At 39.7% G+C, this 16,127-nt stretch overlaps 1 protein-coding gene across 2 annotated transcripts in view; it reads right to left on the minus strand.

The window, feature by feature from the left end:
- The window catches only part of SLIT3 (slit guidance ligand 3), a 519,652-nt gene extending 504,510 nt beyond the window's left edge, over nucleotides 1-15,142 (minus strand). Inside the window, exons 1-2 of one of the 2 annotated variants that reach the window (XM_054216868.1) lie at nucleotides 14,895-15,142; nucleotides 14,318-14,568 (exon numbers count right to left, since the gene is read on the minus strand). In XM_054216868.1, the coding sequence (XP_054072843.1) occupies nucleotides 14,318-14,502 (185 nt within the window). In that variant the 5' untranslated portion in view covers nucleotides 14,503-14,568; nucleotides 14,895-15,142. Of the gene's footprint in view, nucleotides 1-14,317 lie in introns of both variants that reach the window. The other variant, XM_054216869.1, reaches the window with a different exon arrangement.
- Nucleotides 15,143-16,127: the final 985 nt, after the last annotated feature.

Below are 16,127 nucleotides of genomic sequence, written 5' to 3' on the forward strand. Positions count from 1 at the left end.
TGTGTTAAGTCTTCACTGACACAGCCTCCCATGTCTTTGTGTCTAAAGACAAGGTTCAACAAGGAGAGGACAGCCAGCAATAGCAGAGGATCAAATCAAGTATCTCTTAAAAAATCCTGACCCATACAAGCCTGTGGGAACAGGTAGGATGCATCTGTTGAAGCAGAAAGATACAGTGCAGCCTTGCTGTGACATCTCTGATACACGTAAATATTACATTTGTCTTCAAAAATATTGAAAAGAATGATATGGTGAAGTGTAGGCTGGTCAGCGTCAGCCTCACTTTGATCCCTTGAAAAGTCAGGGCAAATACCATTGGAAGTGATTTCTGGGCACACAGAAGCAAAGATGATTGAAAATAGCCAACTGATTTACCAAAGTTACATCATGCTTGACCAACCTGCCTGCCTTCTACACTGAAACAACATCTGTTGACTAAGGGAGAGTGGTGTCTTTCTCAATTACATGGTGAATACTCTGTCCAGTTTTGGGGGCCTCAGTCCAAGAAAGATGCTAATAAACTTGAGAAAGTTCAGTAAAACCCCACTTATTTTACTGGAATTTATCAAATTATCAAGGGATTTGACTGTATAGGATGAGCGTGAGGAAGCTTAGCGTGCCTACCCTAGAGAAAAGCAGGCTTTGGGTGACTGAAGAGCAGTTTTCCAATACCCACAAAGGGGTTACTCTGAAAACGGAGCAAGGCTCTTTACTGAAGTATGCAGCAAAGGAGATACAATGATCATAAATTGAAATAGGGGAGATTTTTTATTAAAAAAAAAACCAAAACACAAACTTGTTACTATCAGGACAGTCAAGCTATGGAACAGATTGCATAAAGGTGCTGTGGTTTTCAAGAACCAAAACGGACAAATCCCTGTGTAACCTGGTCTGAATTCCATGTTGACCTTGCTTTGAGCAGAGGCTGAAGTAGGAGACCTCCTGAAGTCCCTTCCAACCTGAAAGATTCTATGATTCTACATTTTCTACAAAGAAAAGGGTAAAACATGTTTGTTGGTTTTTGTTTTGGGGGGGAGGTGAGGGGTTAGTAGGAAGCTTACAACCTGAAGCACAAAGAAAACTATAGAAAATACTGTAAAATATAGTCACTACAGAAACATGATTTAATATAAAGCAGCCAGGATGTGCACATTATAAAGAAAAACAAGTACAGTACTGTGTCATATTAGCTCAAGCATCATTTTCAGCCATATGTTAAAAAAAGGTTAACAGCTGCATATACAAAACCTTCGGTTTTTTACTTGAATTCTTGATTTTATTTAATCAATCCTACTTAACTCCTATAACTGTATCTCATCTTTCATATCCAACGTGCACCAGCTGGTTGTATGGACACTAGGTGGTTACACCAGCCCAGTGCTATTCCAAAGACCAAGCAGTTATACAGGTAGAACTTAGTGTCAAACATTCTTTGGGCTGTATTTTCACTCAACTATCAAATGCACAATCTCATCAGGATATGAATAGATACATGCCTGCACTTCAGTCTTCTTCACTTTTGGACTTCAAAAGTTACTCAAATGAATTCACATTCACTATCTCAAATAAGAATACTTTGTAATCAATGTAAAATAACCTGTGATAAATGAACTTCAGAAAATCTGAGAAATATAAGCATTCTTCAGAGTTAATGTCATTACTACAATTCATGGCACATACATATACTTCCCAAAATGTTAATAATTTCTCCAGTGTGTTTAATGTTAATTTAGTGTTAATTGAGGACTTATAGAACAGAAAGCAATAAATAAAATGAAAAACAAGGATTGACAAAAATCACATTCTTTCCATGAGACTGTTCGCCCTGACTTTTGCACACCTGTCTTTTTTGTCAGTTTTGTTTTTAATTCTATACACAATCAATCACAACAGGCTCCTTGGGGGGAAACACAAAAAAACAACCAAACCAAAAAAAACCCAAAAACCACTGCATGTAAACTTCAGCAAAAATCTGCTGTCTGTTTAGGTGCTCTTCACTTACACATACAACTTGATGTTTAGGACTTGAAATATTTCACAGCTGCTTCTGACTGCTGTAATTCTTGATGACTTGGGAAAAAAGTTCTACCAACAAACAAATCATTTTAGTGAAGTCTGACATGAAAATCAAACCTTGATTTCATCTCCTTGCTCGCTTTCAGACATGCACAGACTAGAAACTCTTCCCAGGAGATCTCTTCCTGGAAATGTAAGAGGTGGCTTTGTTTGCATTGGATTTTTTTTTTTTTAACAAGCATCTAGTTTCACTAACTCTGTTCCTTCCAAGAAGTACCATACTGAACATATATGTCCACCATAGCCACTAAGGAGTAGATTAAGCCAAGAAGTTGCAGTAAAAGATGTAGGACAGTTTTAATAAGTAAAATGAAATTTCAAAGGAAGTTGTGTATTGACTTGAAGTAGCATCCAGATGTTACAACTGCAAGCAATTATCTTCATTCTCTAGTAGATTCCCACCTTCCCTGTCCCTGCCCTCCTCCAACTTCTGGTTTTCAACTATTGACTTGCTGGATTGAAGTTGAATTTATTTCACAATGTTTGCTAAATGAACACAAAACTCAAAAGTTTTTCTAAACAAGGCTTGGAACACCTATTTGTAGTTTCAAGTTACTGAAACTACTCATGCTTATAAAAACACTTTGCACTAAGTCTATTATATACCCCAGAACTATGGAAAAACAACCTTAGAAAATGTCTACTCTATAAAATGAAGTTAACACCAACTGAGAATAATTAATTTTCAGCTTCCAAAAAACTTCATAAGCAATTAGCTTGAGAACTTTTTCCAGGGAAAAAAAAACCCGAAGAACCAAGCAACCCTCAAAAAGTCCATAAAACGCTTTTGATTAGTCCTTATCTTTTGCAGCCTTTTCATATGTTATCTATTAAAACTCACAACTCCAAAAGATCATTGGGCTGTTTCTTATAATTTCATGTTCTTATCTGAGAAACTTACATGCAAATGTGCATTTTCATCTCACTCTGAAGAGCCAGCCTTTGCCTTAAGGCTTTATTTCTCAATATCTACTTTCATTTCTGGAAAACAAGGTATTTGGCTCAAGAATTTTACTTCCGTGATTTGTTTCACCACTTTATTCTTGTCTCTAGCTTGCCTCCCTACTGTATTTATTTAGGCATTTCAGAAATGCACAATTGCTTCCCTGTACCATTTCCTCATAATGAGTTCTCTTTTTTGCTTCCCAGCTACACCATCAAAACACCATCTGTAACCAGCTCTACCACTTCAAGAGGATGAGACAGAGAGCCTCTTCTCATGACTCTACAACTATTTCAGAGAAGCTTGTGACCCAGAAGTTCCCACCTCGCTAAGTGATGCTGTAACCACTACAATCCTCACCAAGCAAAGATGTTTCATCCAGGTTTCTCTGAAATCAGCATTTCAAAAAAATGGACTTGCAATGCCTCCCCAGTCTAAACAAAGCCATCACAGAGATGAAAGAGAAATTTGGGGAAAATCCGTAAGTTAAGGTCCCACTCAAGTTCAGGCAAAACATGCTTTATGACTAACAGGAAGACACAAGACTGCTTCCAGTATGCAGCTTGTTCTTGCTGAACTTTCTTAGAGTCATATTTAAAGAATACTGTTTTAAACAAACACTGGTGACTCCTCATCTGTGGATGAACAGTACACATACATGCAGTGATTAATTATAAAGGGCTTGATGTCATGTGACCACATTTGTTATATGAGCTTTATATGCATGTATTATATTCTAAAACAGAGAGAACGGGCAATCAAACCTTTGGCAGACAAGGGTTCTGTGCTGTTTGCTATTTTATTATTGTAAGGGGAAAAAAATGAATGTAATGCTAAATTATATTCTCACATAGAGCTCTGGGTAACAATTAAGAACTTCTCTGGACTTCCGTCTTTGCAAAAGACAGCATGCCCCAAGGAACACGATCACAGAATTCCAAGGAAACATCTTCCGTTCTATCATGAGCTTTTTGGAATTTCAAAAGAAAAACTGAAGTTAGGAATTTGAATCATTTCTACTTTGGGGCAAGCTCTTTGTGAAAAAAGCCTTTACAAGTCAAGTTTTTGTATTGGGTGACTATTATGTAATATATGAAACTATATCTACTGCTAATGCTAATAACCATTCTTACCAGACAGACAACCAATTACTACTTCAACTTTAAAAGCTGCTAAAATACCTGAAGAAGTGTGCTTGTTATGCACCAGTGCATACCCACAGAAAATGTCAGTGAAAAAAAATACAGTAAGACAGTTTGGCTGAACTGACTCAAAACATTTAGTTTTACTATGACCTGAGAAAGCGTGTAAGGCTCACAACTCACCGTCTGTATCTTTGGAAACTGTGAAGGTTATTTATTAGGGTCCCATAACAACATATGCTGGTAATGCCTTACAATCTACAAATACATTTATTTTGTACAAGTTAATATACGCATTCCTTACCAGCCACAGGAATAAAGCAAAAAGATCAACTGAAAAAAAAAACCCGAGGACTAAGAAACAGTTCTCTAACTTAGTATGCACAAGAATGCATCTATGCCTCTGCTTTCAGCATATTATTTCCATAATAGTTAAATGCTTATCTTTTGAAACATTTCATGAGAATGTTCACTCACAGACTCCTCCCCTCCACTCACCCACTCCCCTCCCTCTCCCCCAAGTCAAGCAGCCAACCTTGACAGAATCAGCTCTTGGAAAAAAGGGTTGTTTAGAGCCAGACATTAAAAACTGCATTTTATAGTGCTGTGATTTTGGAGATCAGAACCTCAGATTCACTAATATGAAATTTATTACTGTTTCTGTTATCATGCCTAGGAGCAACCCTATGACAGCTCAAGATTTCTTCATGTTAAGTGTTGTACAAACAAAGAAAACCCAAAGGGCTTTCAGCAAAGACAAAAAGAGCAAAGGGATGAAGACAAGCAGATGAAACAGTCGTGATCACTACAGCTGGCACTGTCCTCAACTCTAGAGTAGCCTAAGTTGCATTACACTTTAACTGATATACACTTTTTTAACTGATATCATGAAAATTACAGTAAATTTCAAATTTCGCAATCTTTTTTGTTTTTTTTTTTTAAATGAGGACAGTCACTCCCAAGCAAGAGCACCAAAATTAAAGGAAAAAAACCCCAAAATCTATCAGAAATGGAGACCACCACCATCCCTGCCCCACCCCTTCTACAAGTGCATTCACAGGCAGTTAAAGTGGGTTACTGATCTCCAAATCATTAACCTCCAGAGCAGTTTATCCCTCCACTTACATGGAGCCCTGGTTGAAACAGAAGAACTGATCTTCTGCCTGTGCAGAAAGGAACAACTGTGAATGTGCACAGAGAAAACGCTCCGAAAAATTACAGGCAACTGATCTGTCTTGTTCTTTTGGGTGGTTGCCTGTATGTACAGTCACAGCATAATGTCACTACAGCATCCCCACACAACAAAAGAGGGTTAAAATCTCTTCAATTAAACTCCTAACTATAGCATCACTGCTAAAAGACTTCTTCTCAAACTGGAATGAACAGAGGTCCGCATGCAGCCAGTGAGGTATCAACGATAAGAACACCATCTCCCAAAACCCTCAGTGTTGCTTGGACTCCAACACATTTAATAGATGTTTGAGGGTCTTCATTAGTAACCTGATACTACTTCCACCGGGCTGATTCTTCACCACCAAACTGAAGCAGGAAAATGGTGATAATGCCCTCTCTGCAGGAAGCACAGAGGGTTCTTCTGGTAAGTCCCTTTGACATAAGAAGTTCAGAATCATTTCTGCAACAATATTGCAGTTTTCAGGAAAGGACAGGTAAGAGTGAGTTAGTGAGCAATACAAATTCTGAAATCAATTTAGAAGTAAGTTTCAGATAGAGGTTTTGCAGATTGCTTGATGAAAAGTCAAGACAAAGATCAGCTTTGAAGCACTGAGTTTTCTTCCTCATTTTAACTGAACTGATGTTTATTGAAAATGTCTCTTCATCAGTGACAGAAGAGGAAAGATATAGCCATTGGTTAAAAATGATTTCCGCCTGAGGGACAAAATTAAATTAAGGTCTCAGAAAAAGAAGCAACTCACAGATAGAAAGGTAAAAATCTAATTAAAAGCTCCAGAAATCTATCAATCGTAGGATTAAAAAGATATTGCAGCCAAACAGATGGTGTAAAACTGAAATACAGGACAAATTTATTCTGACAGACAACTGACAGACCAGATTCAGTTGCAGGGTGGGGGGAGCTGAAAATAACTGGCAGAGAGGTAAGAATCAGCCTCTTAAAGCCTTTTTTCTACAGAGGTGGCCCTCAACTCACCCAAAATTCACTCTTGAATACAAGATCACAGACCTGTTCCCTTATCTAAGTAGGTAGATAGATCTTTTATGTATTTAGTACCATTAGAAAAGACTGTTAGTTGCTTACAAGCCCATTTCTCAATGGAGAAAAACAAGTTCTTGACATTCCTGAGAGCCATTCAAGATCTTAAATGATACGTCTGACTGGACAACATTGAAAACAGATTTGAAAATACACAGAGCATTATGGATCTCTGGAGAAAAGACCTTAAACTGAAAACAGAATAGCTTGGGCCATGTTGTAACCAGAATATTACTACAACACAGCCCTTTCTTATCCTGAAAACTACTTAGAAACAAACAAAAAGCTCAAATTCATATAGCCTTACATTGGCAAGCAAAACCTGACAATGAACATAAAAGGGATGGTAGTGACAACAGCAGCCCCAAGCCAAAATCCCTATAATACTATAATAATGCACTTGAATCAACAAGAATTAATAGAAACTCCCTGTCAACCAATGAGCAGAAAGGAGCCAAGAACAGGCACATTCTGCCAGCCTATTTCAAAGATTTCACAAGACGATAAGGCACAAAATTTACCTCTATCATGGTAACATTTTCTGAACAGCACTGCTCATCTACACATCCTTGTAATAGAAACATACAGAAAGAAAATGACCTGAAGAAATCTTTGCCAAACACTACTTCTAGTCGTTCTCTGTGACGTCACCAACATTTTCGTCAAAAAGCTTTGCCATATGAAGTTCACTTTAGCTTTTCTCCCTGAAGTTATCTTGTCTCTTTCCTCCCTTCCTCACCTGAAATTGCTTTGTCTCAACTCAAAGAGGACAAACAACATTGCTTTGTCTTGCAAGAGAAAAAAAATAAGCCAAACAGAAAAAGAGAAGTCCCTTCAGGGAGCTATGGAACCGCAAGACAGAGGATGTGCATGTTGATTCCTACAGCTGCCATCACCAAGCCTCCACAAGAAAGTTGGCTCTACTTAAAACTAATAGATGACCTGTGAGCACTGAAGAAGCATACTTGCTCAGTCACAACTTCTCACCAGCCACAGAAGATAAGCCACTGCTGAAGAGTTTCAATACTGAGACACAGAAATTCTTTACCTGATCCAGTATTCCTGTCTGTAGTTGCAGAGCGCAAATGGGTGAAAGAACTAAGAGGTACTAGGTTACTTACGAAGAACATTCCACAACCTCTTCCTGAGGTTAATACACCATTTGAGATAATTCAGTAGTTGTTATAGTATTACAAGACACAGCAAAGCTTACATCAAGAACAAAGTCCAGCAGTAGAACTGCACTTCACGTAATGCATCTGGGTGTTTCAGGTTAACTTAGAAAGGAAGAATCATCCCTTTAATGACAAAGAGTTTGCTACAGTGTAGTACCTCATAAGGCTGGAAGCACTTCTGAAGACAAAAGAGGCTCCAGAACTTGCAAGTTCACTATCATTCTGAATTGGAGAGCTAGTTACTTTACTTCAGTAACAAGACTTAGTTACGTTTTGTAAGTTCAAATTTAGAGAAAGAGACTAGTAGAGGCTAGTAAAGAAATAAAATAAAGACAAAGGAAATCAAGAATTACTAGGGGTGGGGAGGTGGGCGATTTACTTCTCAATTTGATTTTAAAAAAAAAATCCACAAATTAGTTCATTTGCTTGAAAGAGTACTTGAGTGGTCAACTGCAGTCCTCAGCCAAAGGCCAAAGAAAATTCAATTCAAAGTCAGTCTTCAGAAAATTTATCTGAACATTATACCATCCTTAGCAGGTGTAATATGTGGAAAACAAAGAGCAATACAGGTGTGACTAGGAAAGGATCCTGACACATTTCAACTTTGAACTCAAAGAAAAAGTTTTCCATTAATTTCCAGTGAATCAAGTATAAGCCAACACAACTACAATATTAACCAATGCCTTTTATTCTCCATCTTTGTTCAGGAATAATTAAATCTTCTAATGAAGGAAAAATGGATCCCACTAGACCATCACCAGACAAAAAGCTATTCATTTTAAAAGATCAGCTGCAGCAACAGGCAGTCAAAGAAAAACAAGCACTGTGGGCACCCCAAGAACTATATCAAGAGTTCTAGAAAAATTAGGCTTCAAGTCATTTGAGGTACTAGTTCCTGGGAGGGAACACATCCTGATTTAAGTCTTCTGAACAGCTTCTTCAGTAAACAAGCTCAATTCTTAACATACAATAACTGAAGCTTACTCACTGAACATGCTTATTAGAGTCAAGTTCTTTTCCCCTATCATCCTTTTAACTCCCCAAGCATCTTGTGATATTTCTGTGTGAAAACCATTTTCTTTCTGCTCTGTTGAAGCTGAGGAATATCTCAGATACTACTGAAATGCAGACAACAAATATCAGATGTTAATGTCCATGCAGTAGACGTTATTTTTGTTTTAAACGTAACTAGAAACGGATGAACTCCAAAAAAAAAAGTTTGGCAGTGACATTCCAAAAGATTACTGATACTACTCACTGTGAAGGTGAAATGACTTCATAGCAATGAACTTACAAGTGACAGCCAGTGTACAACATAAGGATTCTCATACAGCGTGCTGGACAAGTAAACGAGTATTAGGATTTACTTATTTTTAGCCTCACAATCCATCTCACAATCCAATACCTGTATAGGTAAGCTATACCAACTTTGGCACACACCTCCCCAAACTCATGTGCACACAAATTGCATAGGGGAAAAAAGCAATACTCCTCATCTGTATTTTAGGACTTCCTGAAAGACAACAACTGTTCTTTAGAGGGGCAACTTCCCTTTCACCTAATTCTTTTGCTTGAATCAATACTCAGCTGCAAAAGTAAGACTATGGAAAAAGTGAATAGTCTCAGAGCAACTCATTAAAAAAATCTGAAGTAGTCTGCACCCTTTGATCTCAGAATCTAATCCAAATTTGTGCAAATACAGACAACATGACAGTGGCCACTATTTGCTTCTGTAGCTGCCAAATTGCAATAGCTAGTTTCATCCTCCTTCCTGTTCCCATCACTTCAAAACAAGGTAACAAATTTAACAGTGCAAGACTCTGATCCTATACAAGCGCATGTCAATGTCCAATCAAGCACAAGTAGTCAGTGTTAAGTTAGTAAAGGGAAGTACCCAATTTAAATTAAGTAATTTAGTCAGGTTTTCCTAGGATCAGTACCTCTGAGAGCAAGACTTTCGAAGCCAAAGCCATGTATGTCTAGTTATTGACACACGACCCAAGGGGAAAAAAAAAAAAACAACACACACACAAAAGGCTACATGCAGGGTTTTGGAGACTATTACTAGCCAAACAAATGAACGGTAACCCCTAGTGGGAAAAGTTCTAGAAAAATAGAGTGTCAATGTAAGAGTCAATATAATTATATTTGCATGTGTTTAACATTGCATTCTGCAGTAATATGGAAGCATTCAAGACAGGAGCTTTGATTTAATTTGGAGACAAAATTGAGGAAGTTGAATACTTATTACAAGCCAGTGCAACTTCAGCAGCTACATTCACCTAGGCCAAAAACACCATAATAATATATTTGTATAAGAGAAACCCCAGACCACATAAAAACTCCAGAGTAAGCAGATGACTAAGCTTCTAAATTGCACCTAAATGTGGACACACTCATATTTAGCTACTCAGACAAAGCACAGAACAGATTAGTCTTGCAAGCTGTATCAGTTTAGCAAGGTAAAGAATCCTTCAAAGACAAAACAACAATTAGCACAGGAGAGCTATCAATTAAACAAGATTCTAAGCCACCAAGTATAAATTCACCAAGAACCCAAATATGGCTGAAGTCTCCAAAGAAACTTTTATACATATATAATGAGCTGATAACAGACAGGGAGAGAACAAGACACGAATGGAAGGAAAATACAAAGGCTCAATGCTTCAGATTCAAACAGAAAGCAGATACTGACCCAGAAGTCTTCTGAGCAGCTTCTCCATATCACTTTTCCTTTCAGAGCTGAAGAATACAACTGTCAAGCAGGTGGCTTTGATCTGCTCACTGCATTTACACATCATCTCAAACTAAACTTGACTATCAGCATTATTAAGTGTTATAAAAAGCCACATGTATAGTATTTTACATATATAGAAGACACTTCCACTGAAGAAAATTGGATAAATAATCACTTTTAAGAACTGAAGCACTGCTAAGCAAACTCTGATTAGGAGTTTGATGAAGCAGTCCTAAGGAACTTCTCAGAAAGGGTAAAAGATTCAGGATTTTTTATAGATGTATTTACTTAACTTCTGCTTCCTTTATTAGCACAAAACATCTCATCAGTTGCTTAGCTTAAATAAAACAATCACTGAGCCCACCCCCAAGAGTTAACTATTAAATTATTAGTTTTCTCCACAACACAAAAGATCTATAAACTTTAATTATTTGGTAGGATGTTAAGTCACCTAGCAAACGTAGAATGCATCAGTAAATACTAACAGCAAGCCACAAGGTCAGTTATACCACCCTGCTCAGAGCACCACATCTTGCAATTTGTAGAAAAGCCTTACACCTAATTTCATGTCTCTTCTGTGAGAGATGACTATTCTGTGGGTTCCTTCTCTAGAACAAAGGGAAATGGAAGCTACTCCTTGGAAGTGAGAAATATTTTTTCCACCACTTATTATCTCCAGACTGAATCATGTCTTTATGTATTAGTATACAACATTCACCGCTTTTTAGCTCTTCACAAAACTTAACTAAGCAAAAGCTTCAGTCTATACCACACAATTAGAAGACCATCGTGGAATGTAATAACAAGGTAAACTGCTACACAAACCTAATACTGCTTGCTATATTTATAAAGCTACTATTAAAGATGGATTTGTGCCCAAAACAAAGTTTAGCTCTGTTTTAGCTAAAGTTTAAGGAGTATTAGCTCTGTTTTTAGCTCTCTTTCCATGATAACTGGTTAATCTGTGGATTCCCCTCAAGACAGAAATCACAGGTACAACTGTTTACAAAAACTGCCCCTTCAAAGCATTAAAAAAAAAGGAACAAAACCATGTATCTACGTGATATCTTCTTGATAACAAGAAGAATCAGTAATCTGTAAAAAGCTTTAGTGATGCCCATTTCTCAGGATATCAGATGATCACTAGTTCATTTAAAACAACTACTCAACAAGAGATCTTTTTTCCCCCTGAAGAGATTTCCTATTTTTTCCTTAGTGTTATATTTTCAGTTCTCCTTGGGTTTCATATTAACACAAATTTAAATAATATTTAACTTGGCTCCACTAGCCCAAACATTCTGTAACATTTGTACAAACATAACTCTAAAAGCTTAGCAGCAAAATATTTTAAGTGGTGCCACTAGATCTCTTATTAATTAAAGCAAAAAGTTTCCAACTGGAACAGGTATGTGGAAATTTTAGCTCAAAAGAATGCAGAAAGAAGTAGAGACCCTTTCACAGCTTAAGAGTCCAAAAAGTCACTTGGTGTGTGGCCATCAAGAAACCTGTTAAAGCTATTTTCCCAACATACAAACATTTCTCTGAGATTAAAAATACCTTTGTCATTTCAGATATAATCTGTTTGGGTTTATTTACAAGCTAAACAAACTAGTTAAAGACTACACATCAACCCAGTGTTATGTCATAAATAGTTACAGGTTGCCGCGGACCACAGAGAAAAGTGAGATACTCCGATATATCCAGTGGCTGACTGATGTTTCACTTGTGAGCAGAATTTAGACTCGGGGGGGGGGGGGAGGGGGAATATAAGATCTTTTTCTCTCTACTGCTTACATTAGTAGCAAATTCAAGTTAGAGCAATTAGTAGAAACCTAGATTTGAAACAATTCTAGATTTGAAAGAATTGATACAAGCTTTAAAATACAGCCGTAGTGAAGACAGTGAACACTAAAAACAGTGACAGGCTCACGATGGACTAACAGAATAAAAAGACTGTATTTAAAAATAAGGAATAATGTGTTACTACGTGATCCTCTGTATGCTATTTCCAGAAGGTTTCATCTACTGGATGCTCTAATAATACGCTATTTTGAAAAACTGAAGAAACAAAACATCCAACACAGCTACATTTTGTATTTATCAGTAATAACATCTCTGAGCTTAAATATTCAAACTGAGTATTGTGAATTAGCTACTACTGTTCTTCAAGCAGCCATTAAGCTAAAATTTTAAACTGTCAATAACACTAAAAATTATTAAGACCAAGAGCAATGATTATACTCTTTCATACTTTTTAAACACCTAACATACCAAGGCCCAGAAAGCTACTCTTTCAGCTTGGTGCCTTACAGAAGGCAAAGAAAGTTAACATCTCTACTAAGTACGTTCTCACAAATAACACCAGTGATAAATTGAATTCAGTTCCCCTAAAACTTAGGCAATAACAAATTACCATTTTAAAATTCTTCTCAGGTGGCCAACTAACATTGCATTTGTGAATCATTTTATCCTGAAATTTAAAAGTTTAATTCTAGCCCTTGACTCTTAAAACCATGCAAAAACACCTCACCAATAAAGCACAGAAAACATCTGTGTTACCAGACATACTTACTCTGACTGGTTTAGTATACTACTTTGGCAGGGATTTGTTGTGGGGCTTGTTGTTTTGATTTTTTTTTTCCTCTCTCTAAACTGCCAGGTTGCTACCCACCAATTTTAGAAAGTACACAGTTTCATGCACAGAAGTTACACTTTCTATAACATTGACATCTGAAAACTATTGTTCACACAGCTGGGGTTAAAAGGAAGGCTGATATGGCCACAAAATGTTAAAGATGGTGGAATAGTCTAGTAACAAATCTGCATATTGCTATCATTTAAGAGCTCTCAGCACTATAAAATGCATACAGAAACATTCAAGGATGATATAAAATTTAATTCTGGGACAGAAGTTAGCCTTTAAGAAGACTCTACGCACAAAAACCTTGTTTGTTCTGTAACCTCATCTAACTTACTTTCTTGGAGGAAAAATTGCTTGAGAGTCTGAAGTTTCCCCAACTCTATAGCCCAGAAGGAAATAAAACAGGAAGTCCGGCCATACAACCTACAGCATTTGCTTACAAGTTCAAAAACATTTTAGATTATCAGCTAATCCACATAAGGCACTACTAACTGCACTTTCCTGAGGTCATCTGTGGAGCCCAGCGCAGAGTCCAATGAAGCACTGTTTAACATCCCACTTCGGACATCTTCATATCTAGCACCAGGCAAACTCTGAAATATGCCATATGCTATGCATTAAGCAGCACCAGAGATGCCGTCCTCTGCACCAAGCAAGTGCCAATGCTGTATCAGAGAACTGAAGTTTGTTTTCAGCTTTCTCCTCAGAAACTTGTTAAGCAAGTGAAAAAAGCAAACTAAAAAACTCCTGAGAACTTACGACACGGAAGATCTATTATGAACACATTCTTACATTCTCCTGCGCTGAAGATGGAAGCACACTGCAACATTACACTACTATCATAACCCCTGAAGTAGATTAAAAATGAAATAGCCAGCTTTGCCCCAGCAGTTTAAGACCGAAATCAGAGGCTGCTTTAATGTGACTTCTTATCCATTTTAATTAGTTTATGGCAGTAGTCGATTTTTCCATGGTGATGAAGTCACCATGCTGAGAAAGTAAGGAGAAACCGCGACCAGCCACCAGGTGAAAACATCCAGGTTTCTAACTGCATATTAAATTGGTGTTTGCATTGACAGTGATTATTGCTGGGAGCACTCCAGGTAGAGCTCTGAACTCCATTAACTCAGATAACTGAAAATGAAAAAAAAAAAAAGAAACTCTGAAACCAATTTTTTTCTAAAAAGCAAGAAGAGCAGCACGATAGCTGTAACTTCTGAAAAGCTCCTCCCCTTCCCTCCTGAAAACATTAATCCGCGTTTGATCACTGAAACTGCTGTTCATATGTACTCAGCACTGCTAGGCAGGTGTTGCGAAACTCATCCCAGGTGCTTCTACAAGTACTCAAGGAGCCCTTAACGGTTTTTACTTACAGTCTCTCCGCATTCCTGGGAATATCCCTTGGTACAGTTTTGAGTCCCAGTCCATGACAATCCACGTTGGAAGCAATACAGGTACATTTATGCGGGCATCCTCCAACAGGCATCCAAGTCACAGAGCTCCAAAAGCTCAAGATCATTCCAAGGCACAGAAACGCACTTCTTCCACCAGACAACATGGTTTCTTGATGACTTCGGTGGGTATAAGTGTGCGCAAGCAGCCGGCCCTTAAAGATGAAATGCCTCTAAGAAGAAAGGGAAAAGAAAACAAGAGGCTCTTAGTACAGCCCAAGGGAACCCACCACTGCCATCATCGCCGGAGCACCAGCAAACCTTCAAAGGCGCCTGAAAAGGTTACGCTAGGTGGAAGAAGGTGGGGAATTGCCTGTCAGGCTCAGGTTTCTTTCTGTTATCTACGAACGGTACCAGAAGGCAGATAGTTTAACAGAGCTTGAGCCAGATGCGTCCTCAGATGAAAGAAAAACGGGGAGCGGAGGTAAACACACACAAAACATCCATCAGAAGCGGCGGCAATCTCCCAAGAAGCCTCCTCCGCTCCGCATCGCCCCACCTGGGCCAGGCAGGTAACCGGCCGAGGAGACGACCGGGAATTCAAAGCGACCCCGCTGCAAGCTCCTCAGGCGCTCGCTCCCTCCCGCCTGCTCGGCCGCTGCTGCTGCTGGTGTCGCCGCGGGCCCGCACCCCCGCGGAGCCGGGACCGGGAGGCGGCGAGGGGAGGCGGACGGGGCGGAGGTGCGGGCGCTGCCGGCCGCCCGCTCTCCATTCACTGTGCATGGCAGCCGGGCGAGCGAGCGCCCGCCGCGCGGTGCCACCCCTCCCCCCTCCCAAAATATCACCCGCCGCCCCCATTGGCTGCGCCCGCCCTGACGTCACCAAACTGCTGAACTTTCGGAGCGGAGGGAGGGTGAAAGTTTGGGGGCCGCGCCGGCCCCGGCGGAGCGGCCCCCCCGCGCCCCGCAGCCCCTTCCTCCCGCGCCCGCCGCCGGGACGCCGTTCCCCTCGTCGGGGCGAGCCCGCCCCCTCCCCCGGTCGGGGTTTTGGGGAGGAATGCGGGGGCCGCGGCACGGGAACCGGCGCTCCGGCGTGAAACCGGCTCAAGTTTCCCCTCCGAAGGGAATTCACCTCCTTTTGTTTCCCGCGTTCCCGCTCCCCGAGTACCCTCTGGCGGCGGCAGGCGGAGGTTCACCGCCCGCCGGGCTCCTGCCGAGCCAGCCGCACTCACCTTCCCGCCCCGAGCATCCCCGCCTCCGCACCTCGGTGCGGTCGCTGCGCTCCAAGCTCCCAAATTCAGCGCTAAACTGAACTTCGGCAACGTTCTCGGGAGATGAGACCAAGCAGGCTGCTTCAAAATACACAGTTCCTTATTTAGCACACTTAAAGCCAGTTCAAAAAGGCATGTTTACGCATAGGTACTCGGGAACACGGATAATCTGTTCTTCATCTACATCACAAACGCTTGGGCCCATGACTATGGAGTCTAGGATCTGCTCCTGCCGGTAGGGAAAAGTTTTCCTTTTCACAGTTCAACAAGGATCACGGCCAGCATTACCATGAAACCCTCGCAAGCCCTCCAAGGATTTGACAGGGCTAAGTTACATTAGGATTCGAGTTCTCAAGGTTGTGGTCAAAATAGGTTCTCAGCATCTTTCTACAAACATAAAAATCCAGCATTCTAAGCAAAGGGCTTGTAGGGGAAAAAGCACTGTAAGATGTTCACCATAAGATAGGGACACGGCATTCCAGTGTGCAGTAGCACATGTTCAATACCTGTTCATTTCTGGAA

Source organism: Rissa tridactyla, chromosome 11 (assembly GCF_028500815.1).
Source record: "Rissa tridactyla isolate bRisTri1 chromosome 11, bRisTri1.patW.cur.20221130, whole genome shotgun sequence".
Classification (NCBI taxonomy): domain Eukaryota; kingdom Metazoa; phylum Chordata; class Aves; order Charadriiformes; family Laridae; genus Rissa; species Rissa tridactyla.